This window comes from Glycine soja, chromosome 19 (assembly GCF_004193775.1).
Source record: "Glycine soja cultivar W05 chromosome 19, ASM419377v2, whole genome shotgun sequence".
Lineage (NCBI taxonomy): Eukaryota > Viridiplantae > Streptophyta > Magnoliopsida > Fabales > Fabaceae > Glycine > Glycine soja.
The window spans coordinates 49,835,497-49,850,894 of NC_041020.1; the positions used below are offsets into that span (position 1 = coordinate 49,835,497).

General features: G+C 33.7%; 2 protein-coding genes across 6 annotated transcripts; one reads left to right on the top strand and one right to left on the bottom strand.

The window, feature by feature from the left end:
• Window positions 1–694: 694 nt before the first annotated feature.
• On the top strand, window positions 695–4,677 carry LOC114398188 (mitochondrial carrier protein MTM1-like). 3 transcript variants are annotated; one of them, XR_003663519.1, is made up of 10 exons: window positions 695–1,113; window positions 1,192–1,254; window positions 1,336–1,452; window positions 2,188–2,247; window positions 2,373–2,543; window positions 2,823–2,919; window positions 3,024–3,115; window positions 3,209–3,493; window positions 3,907–3,965; window positions 4,075–4,139. XR_003663519.1 is itself a non-coding variant. In XM_028360358.1 (10 exons), the coding sequence occupies exons 1-10, from the start codon at window positions 1,003–1,005 to the stop codon at window positions 4,208–4,210; spliced, it is 1,041 nt and encodes a 346-aa protein (XP_028216159.1). In that variant the 5' UTR covers window positions 700–1,002; the 3' UTR covers window positions 4,211–4,677. The 3 variants fall into 3 exon arrangements, 2 of the variants coding, with proteins under 2 accessions (XP_028216159.1, XP_028216158.1); XM_028360358.1 differs by having other exon boundaries at window positions 700–1,113; window positions 2,823–2,904; window positions 3,209–3,358; window positions 4,075–4,677; XM_028360357.1 differs by having other exon boundaries at window positions 707–1,113; window positions 3,209–3,358; window positions 4,075–4,666.
• A 1,402-nt stretch (window positions 4,678–6,079) lies between these two features.
• Window positions 6,080–14,590, bottom strand: LOC114400451 (tubulin gamma-1 chain-like). 3 transcript variants are annotated; one of them, XM_028362902.1, is made up of 13 exons: window positions 14,575–14,590; window positions 12,598–12,765; window positions 12,239–12,439; window positions 11,291–11,402; window positions 10,523–10,923; window positions 10,197–10,250; window positions 10,016–10,120; window positions 9,480–9,554; window positions 9,337–9,381; window positions 9,006–9,134; window positions 8,776–8,880; window positions 8,623–8,700; window positions 6,080–6,435 (listed from the first exon to the last, which is right to left on the bottom strand). In XM_028362902.1, the coding sequence occupies exons 2-12, from the start codon at window positions 12,724–12,726 to the stop codon at window positions 8,632–8,634; spliced, it is 1,425 nt and encodes a 474-aa protein (XP_028218703.1). In that variant the 5' UTR covers window positions 12,727–12,765; window positions 14,575–14,590; the 3' UTR covers window positions 6,080–6,435; window positions 8,623–8,631. The 3 variants fall into 3 exon arrangements, with proteins under 3 accessions (XP_028218703.1, XP_028218700.1, XP_028218702.1); XM_028362899.1 differs by lacking the exon at window positions 14,575–14,590 and adding an exon at window positions 12,852–12,990; XM_028362901.1 differs by lacking the exon at window positions 14,575–14,590 and adding an exon at window positions 12,871–12,975.
• Between the last annotated feature and the right edge of the window lie 808 nt (window positions 14,591–15,398).

The following is a 15,398-nucleotide window of genomic DNA, read 5'->3' on the forward strand; positions in this document are numbered from 1 at the left end:
ATCGAATATTAAATATGAGTGTTTTTTTTCAATGAAGATTTAAACCGTGGTTTGTCACATTATGAAAGATTAGAATGACCTCCGGTTATGTACAAGTAAGATAGTACAAAATTATCAAGAACAAGGAAAATAATTTATTTAATTATTTATAATTAATACTACCATAAATTCAATTTTTATTCCAAAAATACATTTAAGTTTAAATGATAATTATATTTAATGTATAGGAAATGAGTGTTTAATAAATAAATTTAAGAATAAATTAAAAGTATAAAACACATTTAATTTTGAATAAGTTTAAAAATTACTTATAATTATATCTAAAGAAAATATCATTTATTATTTATATATATAGTAGCGAAGATAGTATTTTTTTTTTTTTTTTACTAGACCGCATTGTTATTATTCATACAGTTGTCAAAAATAACTTGGATCGACCAATCAGACTCTTAAAAGTATAGGCCCAAAAAGAATTAGACATTTCACTTAACATGACGACCGAATAGGCTAGAGTGGGCTTTTAAAATGCTGGCCCAAAATCCATCATACCTATTTTTTTATTGTTGTTGTTATTATTATTATTATTAAAATTCATATAAATTTAAGCTAGACAAATAAATGGGTCAATTTCAACGAAACACAGCCGGTAACGCTTTTCCATCATTTGGCCCGTCAGGCCAATTTAATCCATTTGACAACTCTAATAATTTATATATTATATTTAATTTAACGATTTTGATAATTAAAATGAATCAAATGGTTTCTGACTGTTTCCAGATTTCTTAATTGTTTGAATATGCTTTCCTGGGTAGAAAAAGAAAATCATTGAAACATGTTTTATGCACAGCAAAATAGAATAGAATAAAAAGGGAGAAATTAAAAAAAAAACTTGTTTGGCTTGTAGGATATTGATGTTCTAAATCAGGTTGTGTTGAGGACCCAGGCCTGAAAACCTAAACAATTGAATTGTTGTGCCATCTCACGGATGTTGATTCTGAAGGAATGTCACCAACACATTCCGATACGCAATTGAGAATTGAAGAACGAGCTCTTTCCGCATCCGGTGCCGCCTTTGTGTCTGCTATCATCGTTAATCCCCTCGATGTCGCCAAGGTATCCATCAATTGTTCTTTTCTTTCTTTTTTATAAACAATTCCAATTTACTTATACGAAGAATGAATTTGCCTTCAGACAAGACTTCAAGCACAAGCTGCTGGTGTTCCCTACCAAGGTGTTTGTCAATTGGCCAACACGGTATTGCTTCTTCAAAGTTACTTTATATTCATTAACTGAATTTTGATTTGTACTGTTTTTACAAATTTTGTTTATTTTCAGACTCTACACGATGTTAGATGTTTTGCAATTTCTAGTTCTGAGCCACCGCGGCCTTGTCCTTCCGGGTGTAACCGCTACAAAGGGACATTAGATGTTCTTTACAAAGTTACACGTCAGGTAATTCTAAATTATTTTACAAGCTTTTAATGGCTTCTAGCCAAATGAGCTTAACTATGTGAGTAGTTCTCTTTACCAGGTTCTCTAATGACACAATAGTAATTTCCCGCCGTGTCATCGATAAAGACATGTTATGTAGGTGGTCTTGCCATTTGTCTAACAGACAACTGTCTGTGCGTTACAGTATTTTGACATTAACTAACTACCACTGATACACAAGAAATGTCACATGTGGGGATGGTATTAGATGACTATGTCTGTATATGAAGGTAATTATGGTTTTGATACATAGCATAAGACATGAAAATTTAGGTGATAATTTTTCCTATTTATTGTTTAGGCATATTGTCCTCTTAGACCGGGTATGTGAAAAAATTAGGTTGAGAAATTCACTTCCTTGTTCAAGGCTTGCATGGTGAAGGGGAATTTCTGTGGTATACCCTCGGTTTAGATTCAACTGTAACCAATAAATTCCATTTCAATTATTTAAGGCTGAGATGTTGCAAGTTGGGCTATAAGGAACTCCAACATTTAAAGTGTTAACTGGTGAAATAGATTTATTAAACTTGCGTGAAGTTTCTGATAATATTATGACAAAATAGTCTATAAGACAAATGTGGTGGTTTGTAATTCTTCAAGCCTGCATTGAGTAGATGCTCTTTTGTGCTTTTTTTTTTCTTCCTTTGGCACTTTAATAACTTGCTACAAGAGGGTTTACAGGAGTGAATTTTGCAGGAAGGCTTTATGAGATTATGGAGAGGCACAAGTGCAAGTTTAGCATTGGCTGTGCCAACTGTAAGCTCTCTGTTCTGCCTGGAATTTTCTGTTTCATGCTTTATTTTAAAGTCTTGATACGTTTTATTTTGGGTCTCATTATCTCGTATATACTAATGATCTTGTGTTTCCCTGTTGTCAAATAGGTTGGAATCTACATGCCTTGTTATGATATTTTGCGCAACAAGATGGAGGGGTTTACAACTCAGAATGCTCCAAATTTAACACCTTATGTTCCATTAGTTGCGGGATCAGCTGCACGTTCATTGGCTTGTATTTCTTGTTATCCCGTGGAACTTGCAAGGACTCGCATGCAGGTAATGAAAATTAGGGGAAAATGTGTTTTTAGTGGTCAGATGTGGTCAAGGTATCTGTATTTTTATATTGATGAATTTGGTGCCCAAACTTTAAAAAACATATGGATTTAGTCTTTTTCAACTTCAAAACATATGATGAATTCTTAGAGAAGAATTAAATCCACATGTTTTTTAAAGTTTGAGGACCAAATTCATTGATAAGAAAATATATGGATGTTGTCCATGTTTAACCAAAAGTGTGGGTTGAATTTCTCTTATGTGTTTTCTCTCATTCTTTAGGCATTTAGAGCAACCCAAAGTGGCAAGCCTCCAGGAGTGTGGAAGACATTGCTTGGAGTCATTCACCCTGTCAAGGGCACAAGTATTTTTCAAAGCTGTTAGTGTACTCATGGCATCTTCTTTGATTTATCTTTCTGTGCTTAGCACACTTTCTTTTGGATGTCTTTATTTGTATTTACTTTTATAACATTTTTTGAACAGTACATAGGTATCGTTTCTGGTGGACTGGTCTTGGAGCACAACTTTCTCGTGATGTTCCATTCTCTGCAATTTGCTGGTCAACCCTTGAGCCCGTGAGATTTTGTTACATTTAATTAAAAAAATGAAAAGGAGTTGATTTTTATTTTGTTTAGGGTTTATGCCTTGACTTTGGAGCTGCTTTGCAGATTAGGAAAAACATTGTTGGCCTAGCTGGTGATGGAGCAAGTGCCGTCACTGTCCTTGGAGCAAATTTTTCTGCTGGTTTTGTTGCCGGAACTTTAGCATCAGCTGTCACATGTCCACTGGATGTGGCAAAAACTCGACGGCAAATAGAGGTTGTTTCTCAAATCCATGATTTTAGCACTACTATAACTTCCCATTCACTTAATCATCCTGTCCTTGCCAAGAAAAGGCAGAAATTTGGACCTTGCATCATCAGGAAAAGTAGTCAACGTATTTTCTTGTAAAAGGTAAAATTTATTATTTTAAAAACACTGCTAGCTGCTGACTAAAATCAACTTTACCAGAATACTATACTTGATCTTAAATTGTAGTACTTTGGTTCATAATGCAGACTAAAATCAACTTTACCAAAATAATATACTTGATCTTAAATTTTAGTAAATTTGGATCATAATGCAGATTAACTTGCAGAGTTGGATAACTGACCATTGATAATGGTTTTCCAGCAACTTTAATCTCTAAAGAATGATGAGTATACAATGATTCTTACATGATATTTTCTCAATGTTTTGGTGTGATTCTCGCTCATCAGTTATCACCATTTTACATTGAATTAATTTGCACATACAAAAAATAAATGGTTTGATGACTTCATTTTTTTTTTCTTTCTAAATTACGTTTCCTATTTGCATTTTCCCAGAAAGATCCTGAAAGAGCATTAAAGATGACAACAAGAACAACATTACTTGAGATTTGGAGGTATGTGCATTTTACTAAACTCTAGTGGTTGATCAATATTACTTGAGAAGGACATTTAGCACATAGGATTTGGACTGATCTTTGGGGTCCTAATATTTTCTTGGGACAGGGATGGAGGATTAAGAGGGCTATTTACAGGTGTTGGTCCCCGTGTAGGTCGTGCTGGTCCATCGGTTGGGATAGTTGTTTCCTTTTATGAAGTTGTCAAGTATGTTTTGCAGCTTAGACATCCTACTTCATCATAGAATATACTTGCATTTTTTTTGCTGGAGGCTTTTAACTCCACTTGTAAAGGTTAGCATAGTAGTGGATTACGTCAAAGACAACAATCTTTCAATAAGTCAAAGACCACTCTCATGCCCAGAAGAATCATGATCCTGACATTTCAATGAGTCAGCAGACCACTCATGCCCAGAAGAATCATGTTCCTGACATTTCAAGAAGTATCACTCATCAGTGAACACCTACTAATAAGTAACAATCCAATAATTGTCTTTCTCATGCCTAAAAATACCCTTTGGATACGCATTGTGTATATTTTTCGTTGCTACATTTGCAACATTACTAGGAGAGTTAACTAGGGCCTTTACATATTGTCGGCAAGGTGATTAGCTTGCACAGAGAAATAAGTTTTGTTTTGTTTGAATACGAATTCACACAATTCTTGTATTTTATGAATTATCATAATTCCAATTCTTTAACTTTTTTTTAAGAGAAAAGCTGGCTGATCAGGATATCCAATCAATACATCATGTTCAACGAGAGGAGCCGCTTGGTGGGGCTTCCTCCAACCAGTACAATTCCTTAAAAAAGAAAGCTGATGATGCTAGCTTAAGCTACGGAATTTGCATTTGGAAGTTACATTTTAATCGCTAACATTTTGAAACAGCTTCAAATTAGTTCTTATTGTCAATTGTTAAACATGACGTAACAGAGACATATACATGTTTTTAAAAAAATCATTTAAGAATATTAAGGACGAAAATGATTCTTTTAAAAGATAGAGTATCTGTTTCATTCTGTTATTTGAAAACGTTAATGGATTAAAAAGAAGTTTTTAAAACATAAAAAGTTAAACTGGACAAAAATTAATACAAAATAGACCAAAGACGTATGGTTTAATTGTAAAATTTATCTTTTTATTTTACTTATTTCACCAAAACAATTTTTCTATTTTTTAACTCAATATCTGAGTTTCTATATTTCAAATTTTATTCTTTTTAATTTATTATATTTTTATAATCTTATATATTATCTTTTAAAATATAATATATAAAATTAAATTCTATTTTTTACATGAATTAAAATACTTATATTTATATAAATTTTATTTTTATTTTATATATTATATTTATCTTTTAAAACAATGCTTATGATTTAATGATAATATTTTTTTTATACTAAGATATTTATATTTTTAAAATGTTGTCACTAAATTATAAGTATTATTTTAAAAGGTAAATATAATATATGAAATAAAAATAAAACTTATATATATATATACATATTTTAATTTATGTGAAAATAGAATTTAATTTTATACATTATATTTTAAAAGATAATATATAAAATTATAAAAATATAATAAATTAAAAAAAATTAAAATATAATTAAAAAATGACTTAATTGTAAATTTAGTTTTTTTATTTGTTTCAGCTCACGAATTTGGTTTCTCGTGTTGGTCACCGTTCGCATTTAACTATGCATCCTTTCTCACTTTGTGTGAATTCCTTGGATCCCTATTTCTGTGTTAATGTGTACACATAGGTTGCATGTAAAGGAGTGTATTCACGCAAGCTTGTTGGAAAAGGATTAATATTCATTAACCTGAAATAAAGTCTCATTCCTTACAGAAAAGTGTTTTCTCCAACTCCTAATCATCAAGAAAGAGACCGGAAGAGTAGTCAAATAAGTAAAATCTTATTTTTTTTCTCTTTCAAGAAGTTAAAACGCACCAGAAAAAAGTCTCACTATAAAAAAATATACATATTGTTTATCTATTATTTTTGAGAATCACATATTTCAAGATCTTACTAATTTCCTATAATTGTTAATCTTCAAAACCCTTAAAACCCTTCAAGACATGTATAAGAGGTGAGTCTCTGCACCACATGAATCGTGTAAATCTATGCCCACATCAATTTAAATTTAAATATTTCAATTTCAATTCATGCCAAACAGCAATATCACCTAACAAACACGTCAGATCCACAGATAAAGAAACTAGGTTTGCCTAATTCTCTACATTTCAATGACCAACCAACCATATACATTGCTAAAAACGAATCAATACAGAAAGATTCTGTACTCAATCTCCCTTCCCTTGGGCACAAACGATTAGCAAACAAATACAAACAAAACTAATCACACCGCAAACCATCTCACACCCCAAAAAAGTTAAAAACTTCAAAAGAAACCTTGTTGATCTTTCAGAAAAACCCTTTCCTTTTTTATGCTTTCCTTGTGGTACCTGCAATGATTTGTTTAGGTTTGTCACTTTCCCACCAAATACTCAAGATTCCCAAGGGATTAAATTGCCGATTTACGAACAGTGTTAAAGATTCATGTTATCCCTAAATCATGTGGTTCTACCAATTTAAGAAATTCTTAAAAAGATTTACTTCAAGTGATAAATATTAGTTACTACAAATCTACATTGATGTGACCCTTTCTTGTGCACTGACAGCATAAAGTTTCATTGTCAGTTGAACAAATATTCAAGTTTAAACTCAATATATTTAAAAATTGTTTATTGTAATATAATTCCTATTTTTTAGTCCAAACTTCAAACAGATGATTGATTACCAAGTGTAGGACAATAGAGACTGTTAAATTAAACCACTAGAATTTTTCAACGGGTGCGTGTTAAAAGATCTCATAAGATATATCAAATGCACAAATATTCATATAAATTAAAAATTAATTGATACATCATCGCACAATTTTACTTTAACATATAATATATAGTTTTAAAAATATCTATAATTATATTATATGGTAAAATTATATAAAATTTAATATGCACACATAATCATCATGATAGTATTTTTTTTTTTGGTCAGCCATCAGGATAGTATTTGATTCCATAACCCACGGCAGAAGAGGAAAGAAAAGATCGATAGATGGGAGAAGGCAGATTGATTAGACAAAATAACACGGAAAAGAAAGTTTTATTTTTTATGGGAAATAGACTCAAAAGACAGCGTACTTGTATACTCAGAATCAAACACTAAGTTCACACTTCACACAGGGTAAAGACATTTCAAGAAGGAAAGCAAACCAAAATATTGCTCCTGGCTGATTGAACGTAAATAAATGGTGTTAAATGTAAGGTAACCACGTTTAACATTCAATTTCAATCTTCATTTTTTTTCCTATCAACTAGCAAATATCATGTGCATTTTGCATATGTAATTTTTAACAAAAATATTCAAAATTATAAGAAAAATATGCATAATTAGTTTAAATAAACAAAAAAAAATATTAGTTTATATTTAGAGGGAAAAGATTATTTTTTTTAAAAAAAATTGAAACAATAAGTATTTAATTTTTAAGATGAAAAAGTATCTTTTAATATAAAAAATTAAAGAAATTAATTTAAGTGGAGATTTGAAGTACAAAAAATTTAATGCAAAAAGAACATTATAAAGCAATCAATAATTAGAGAATTTTAAAAAATAAGTGCTAAATAACAGTAAAGTCACATTACACAAGTAGGAGTGTCAATTTAGACCCGCACACCGGGATCGCTGTGGGGACTGTCTTGTATTGGGCCCGCAGACGGAGATTTTTTCCTAGTGGGGAGGATGAGGATAAATATTCCCCATGGGCACGAGGATAAATATTCTCCTGCGAGCGCAGCGGGATAGGGACGGGGATCACACCCCCTGCCCTGAGGAAAATACAATCAATAGAAAAAATACCCTTTCTCTGATAAGCGCAGCTAGGTCTTGGAGGGGAGCTGTGCAGTCACGGCACAGCGGTGGTGGACAGTGGCAGGTATTGTTGCAATGGAAGCACCACCACGAAGCATGAGATGGAGGTAAGCCGAGATGGAAAAGGGGAAGAGAGCCGCGCAGAGGCATTGTCATCGCGGCAGCTCATCCCGACATAGGGATAGAATGGGAGTGAAGAAAGAAGATTGTGCCATTGCAGCACGACATCGATGGGTATCATTTTGGGGAATGCACGATGTAAATAAGAGGAGATATCTATTGTAACGTCATCGTCGTGACAACTCTCCATGGTGACGTATAGAGCGCGAGGAAGCGAGAGAGAACAAAAAAGAAAAAGAAGGAAACTGTCACCATCAAATGGTCATCGTCGCCGTCATGTTTCTTTTGTAAATTTCGGGGCCCGTGAGGACTGTGGGGATCCACGGGGATGGGGACAGGGGAAAAAAATCCCCCACAGCAGGGATCAGGGACGGGGTGGTTAGTTGGGGAGTGGGGACGGGGAGCGGGGGAGTACTCCCCGCCCTGCCTCGTTAACATCCCTAGTCACAAGGAGAAAAATAATACAACAATAGATATTCACATGTTAAAAAATGATAATTCAAACTTATAACAAGTCGATATCTTATTTATCTTGTTAGAGAAAAAAAGTAAAATCAAATCCAGAAACTTAAAGCCTAAATTAAGGCCTAATCGTAGCTTACTTGGTTTTTTCACGCTACTGAATTTGGATCCAATGATCCTGTAGCATTGCCTTCTCCTGTTAGCATGTTGTTTGGATCCTAAATAAGAGAGCAAAAAATTAGCAATACGCAATATGTGCTTAAAATGGTACAAGGGATTTGTAGAGAATCTACCTCCATTCCCCATTTGATATAATCTGGGGACTCACAGGCCTTGTATTCATCAACCAAAGTCTCAATTATGTCCCTTGATTCATCAAATTCTGAGAGGTCATTATCCTGTCCATTTTTTATTGATGTCATCACATGAAATGACAGGTATTACATGAAGATGCTACAGGCCAAAGAAGTATATAACAAATGCAGATAGATATCAGATATCCATATGAAACTATCACACTTACAGCAAACATAGGAAACTTCCTGTAGGCGTCTATAAAGGCTTGTTTCTTTCTCAACTTCTCATACTGGCTCAATGTTTTACTGAAAAGGTGACGGATGCTAGTATGACTTGCCAGCATAAGGCCACTGACCTACCAAATGCAGCACCAATAGGTTATTTCATAACCCAATTTCTTGATTTTTAACCTCAGAACAAAAATCATTTTAATCAATATGAGTGTTTGTGTGTGTATGTGAGTTGATCTATCTCCAATATAATCAGATAAAAAAAAAAGCAGAAAAGTAAGATAATCATCAAAAGAAAGACTGAAAGAAAAATGATGAGAGTCCCACCCTATGTGCAGTTTGAACATAAGGAGACTTCCTTGATAGAGCAACCTAGGAAAGAAGAAAGATCAGATTGAGTCCTAAAACTAATATAAAGGAGACAAATTCACCAGCTGCCACTTTAATTTGTTTTGCCACAGAATGCAGACCTGAATACTTGCAGGACCCCACTCAATAAAGTTAACTAGTTTTCTTTCACGAATCCTCTGCAAACTTTCATGAACCTAAATCCATAGAGAAAGACAAAATCATGACATAGTATAATAGAACTCTTAAAATATTTTCATACAAGAAACATGATACTTCACGATCACAAGTCAATCTGGGCAAGCTGCAACATGATGAAAACTTTATAACATTACAAATAGCAGTAAAAAAAACTAGAAAAGCTGCCAGCATCAGAGGAAGGTTAATTTAATTTTAGTTGAAAGAAATACTTCTTTTAATTTTTCAAGGTTTTTTTTCATTAAAGTATAGTGCTAAAGATTTTATGTGACAGCATGACAGAACACCAATTGATAAGAGTAAATAAAAGATAATATTTAACACTGAAATCACAAAATAAAGCAATACACTTGTTGTCCCAGAGACAAAAAGTCTCCTATTTCACAAATACAGAAATACACTTGCTGTCCCAAAGGCAGGCCTCCTATTTCAAAAATACTGCGTAACTATTTCTAATTACCTGAGTTGGATCAACCTCTCCTTGGATGATATTCAGAATTGATATATATTTTGCTTGGCTAGCATCTTTTGTCCGAGCATAAGAAGAGACCATAATATTCTTTGCCTGCCAGGAACATACCTGTCAGTAGAGCACAAAGGCATTCAATTTGAATGCTTATCTGTTTAGGCAGTCATTATACCTGCAGAAGTCTTCTCATAACATCAAGTACAGTAGTCTTACGAATTAAATTAGCCTGCAAGGAAATAACATCAAAATTTTCAATAATTATCTGGAAGTGTTACAGGAAAAATCACATTTTTTAGCAATGTGTGCATTTCCCAATCAGATTACAGAAGTTAAAAATGGGGGGAAGAAAGTGAGATGAATTCATAATTTCCCCACTGATGCCTTCCAGTTCAACAATTTACCAACAGAAATATTCACAAGTGAAGACACAAATTTATGGAAAAGCTTTGATGCTCCAAAATCATTCTTTCGGGGGAAAAAATGACACAATGATCTCACCTGGCGTTCCACAGTCAAAGGTGTATAGCCTGTCATTAGAAAATGGCATCTTGGTGTTGGAATCAAAGAGGCAAGAAGACCAACCAAGTCATTATTCATGTACCCTGGATAACGAAGAGTTGTTGTGCTGGCAGACATAACTGTAGAAACTAAGGAATTTGTTTGAGCAAATGATGGATTTGATAAATGAAGCCGTTCCACAGCAATTCTATTTAGTGCAGTATTGTCAAGAACTACAACACAATCTGCATTAAGTGTCAATCTCTTGAGTGTTAAAAGTGAATTGTATGGTTGGACCACCACATCACTAGTCTCCATTTGGTTAGGAAACACACTGTATGTCTGAACCAGTTTTTTGCTGTAGCGGTCATTCAGAGTCTCCAACAAGTATGAGCCCATACCTTCATAAAAGTAAGGAAATATATTTAATACACGAGAAATTAAAAAATAATACTGGAGAAATCTCCAAAAAATTTCATCTTATACGTAGCAATTTCAAAGGCAAATAGGAATCCCCACCACTGTATTATAAGCAATTTTAGGCTGACATACGCTAAAAGGTGCAATCCTGTTCAATTTTCTCTCGTAAGGGTACAATTTAATGTTTTAGTTGAAACTAAGGGTATGAATCAGGTGAAAAATTTAGACGATCATGTCAGCAATCCTCTATGTTTTTCAGATACACCCATTAAACAAATGCTCAATTAGGAAGAGAGGAAATTGAAGAAACTGATAGGATGTTTTAAGGCAAAGATGTGATAAAGACACCTGAGCCTGTTCCTCCTGCAATTGAATGACATAGAACAAAACCCTCAAGACTGTCACTGCCATCTGCTTCTCTGTCAATCATGTCCATTATTTCTTCTTCAACATGTTGTCCCTGGCCAGTTATTAACAACCACATTAGTTAAACAATGACTTTACCACTTATAGCATATTGCCCATTAAGACTTCCTTTATGTTTCAAAAAAGTCGATAATGATTCCATGGAGCAAATTGTCAGGATTATCACTTGTAAAGTCATTTGAAAAGCATAAATCAAGTTCTGCTGCTTCTGCATAGAACTGCTTAAGTATTAGAAGGTTGCCAATATCAGGCCAAACCATCCGAGGCATCTCTAGTTCTAGAAAACAAATAAATATTGAGCACATATAGATGTTTGGCCTGTGACTTTACATGATTTGTGAAGCAATATTTTTAAAAGATTATCTAGTGCCAGTGCTTCAATAAATACCAGAGCCATTTATAGACATCAATTATAAGGGCATGTTGCCCAACATTGCAGGATCATCATCAGTAACATAAAATGTGGGGAAAAAACTCATCACTAGTTTTGTGGTGTCACTTGTCTACATTGACCACTGCATCAATGGCACTGCACCAAAGTACAAAATCTTCTCCATGTAGTGGCATGACATGAGCATGAGTTAGTGTCTGTTTAGTTTGAAGTTGGCTAGTATTGAATTTGAACCATTAGATGTTATTGAAAAATGTATGCCTAAATTAATCCATATCACAAATTTACATTGGAAAGTGCACGAATAGATTTTGCAACTTCAAAAAATCAGGGACCTGGATGACCATGATACAAGTTTACAATAATTTATTACTGAAGTATAGAGAAGATTCATGGAAGTAACAAAGACACAAACAAAGTCAACCAATGGTAGACAAATAAATGTTAATTACAAAATGCTTTAGCAAGTAGTGACAAACCTGATCGTATCCACTGGCCCAATTGTTTCCAGCACCACCTCCGTGATCTGAGACAAAGATGTTCTCATGATTGTAGAGATTTCGGTAGTCACTATTTTGAATTCCATTAATCACTCTTGGCTCCAAGTCAATCAGGAGAGCCCGTGGTATATAATGCTGGTCATCAGCTTGGTAGAAGAACACGTCTTTACGGTCACCCCCCTGCAGCAGCAAATGCAGAAATAATCCTTTGAAACCATTCCGTAACAAGAAAAGGGGCATGCAAAGAGGGGGAAATTGAGTGAATATCCAACAACCTGGGACACTAAGAATGAAAATGATAAACATTCCCTTTGAAACCTAGGTAGAAATTATGAAACCTGAGTGGCGAAGTCTTCGAGGATGCCTTCTTTGCTGATGCCGTGTTCGAGGCAGAGCTGCTTCCAGAACTCCATGCCGATCTGATTCCCACATTGGCCAACCTGGAGAGTGATGATTTCCCTCGGCATTTTTCCAGCGCTAGCTAGGGTTTGGTGGCGGGGAAGACCCTTTTTCAAAAAACAAAAAACAAAAAACAAAAATGAAAACGATGCCTTAGTTCGTTCCTTTATTCACTCGACAACACAACACTCACTAAATAACTTCTTATTTACTCTGCTTCGGATATTCAAAACTAGTCTTTTTGCTGTTTCGGATATTTCGCATGTAATAGGAACTCGTTGTGATCTTTAGATTTCTATTTTCTTCTCGTGCTTACTCTTAAATTGGTCTTTATGTTTTCAAAGCTTGATATTTCTCCTTTCTACACAGCAAATAGTAATATGGACTAAAAAAAATTTTAAAAAATACAACTTACTAAAAAAATAAATATAAAAATGTCTGGCAAATTGTTTCTGAACACAAATGCATGAATTTGGAGAACACGCTCCATTTTTTAAGATAAAATAAGTTTTAGTTCCTTCAAAATATTTTAAAATTTTAGTTTTAATTTTTATTCTCTACATTTTTACCTAACATGCATTTTTAGTCTACCAAGAGGGACTAAAACCGCATCACTTTACTTTTAATTAAAAATAATGTGAGGACTAACAATACATAAATTTTTTATTATAAAGACTAAAACTAATATTTCGAAATATTTTAGAGAAAAAAATATATTTTTCTCATTTTTATCATTTGAACCGAGGATTAAAAGCTTGACATGGGCCTCGGCCCAAATTAGAATAGTTTGCACCGCCAAAAAGATTGGGATGTTTTTGAGCCGAAAAAAAAATCAAGAATTATCGATCCAAATAATAATGTTGTCACAGTTTTGCACATATCAAAGGACAAGCTGAGTTTGGTGTAGAGTAACGTTTACTCATTCAAAAGTGATCCATTTTCTATTTAACATTGATAATTCACATTGGTATTTTTACATTATTATCCAAACCTACCGCGCACATGATGTTGAATTGCACTACTCACAAATCAAGCAATCACTTATTTATTTGAGCACCGCCATTTAGTACGAAAGAAAAAAAGGCACAAAACACACGAATTCACATGTGAATGGATATCTTTTGTTTGAAACAATTCTAAATTAAAAATTTTAAAAACATAAGGTAGGTTTCTGATAGAAAACAACGCTTCGTGTAATCTATACGAAATTACTTTCGTACTAATTAGTGTTTTCCTATTTATTTTCAGCCAAAAGCAACCTCTGTCATTCACTTTCTTTATAACCTACACGAAAACGCAATTTTATATTTTTTTCAGGTAGGATATTATGAACGAAATTGACTACAATAACTGTGGCCTTTTGAAAAGTTTACAATTCCAGTTTTGTGGCTGGTGTTAGATGGTGCCTACTGCACAGTGAGTAACCATGTAAGATCCACTCAGTCATAGTCACTCGTAAAAAGACAAAACTAGGCAAGATTTGATGTTCTAGGTAGTAGGTACAATGATGTCTGTTAAGATTTTGCTTACCTATGAAACAAAGAATAATGGAACACCATCATTAATCGATTAACGTTTTCTGCCTTGAAGATTTTGCTCAAACCATACATATCCAGAGGTTTCTAACAGAAATCTAAACACATTCAGAATGACATAATTAAGATGTCCATATTAAAAAATTATAAGTTTAACTTAATGGTTAAAAGCATAAGAAAAGAGAGATCATGAATTCAAGAATTTCTCTCACTAACAAATTAACACTAACATTAATATTTCAAAAAAAATAAAAATTGTCCACGTTAATTAAGATCTAATTCAGAACTTTTATTTTTGGCTTTTGTTAAGATCGTGTCTAAACCATGCCTTAATGTGTTCCAATCATCGAATTCTGTTTGTAATTGAATTTTCTAACGCACCAGAAATTTCTTAGGTGATCGTGTGTTGGGTTGCTTTGGCAGTAGCTGGTTGGTTCTGAGTTCTGAGTCTCCAGGAAAAATACCATAAGCTGTTCAACACCCAATCCAGAAAATTGTTTTGTTTGTGATATTGATGAGGATTATTTCGAAGAAATAAAATAAAAAAAATGGGGTCATGTTTTTCATCATTGGGTGCATAGTTCCATCATGATGCTCACTCACCAGAATCAGAAAGAGAAGGACTACATAAAAAAAGTTATCATCATACCATTATGTGCACGCCAAAATAAGAAAGAAAAAAGTGGAGCAGGCCACACAAATAGTTTCTTACATATATATCTCTGAAACGAAGAAATGAAAATATGTACCGCACTGCCAAATCACACAAAAATAGTAGATAATAAGCTTAATTAGTGATGATGATTACAAACAAAGGAGGTTCAGTGAGGCCAAAGAAAGGCTCCGATGGCAAAGTTTCTCTTTTGATGAAGATCTCCAATGATTGGTAAGCCGTACTCTTTGAGCAAAGAATCAAGCCTCCACTCAGGCATTGTTTCATAGTCAGCCTGTGTGTACCTTGGATAGTGCAGTGGCATCTGAAAATGTCCACGTTGCTCTGATTCTCCTCCGCCAACCCTACCCACCGACTTCATTTTCTCTTTCTATGATCCTCCTTTTTCCCAAATGGATGTCTTATTTATAATTAGACTAGCTAAGGAGAGAACAAGCTAAACAATGAAGGAGATATCAAACCTTTTTTTTTTTCTTCATGCGTATTCTCCTTCAGACATAATTTTTGTTGAAATATGAATGAATATTAAATA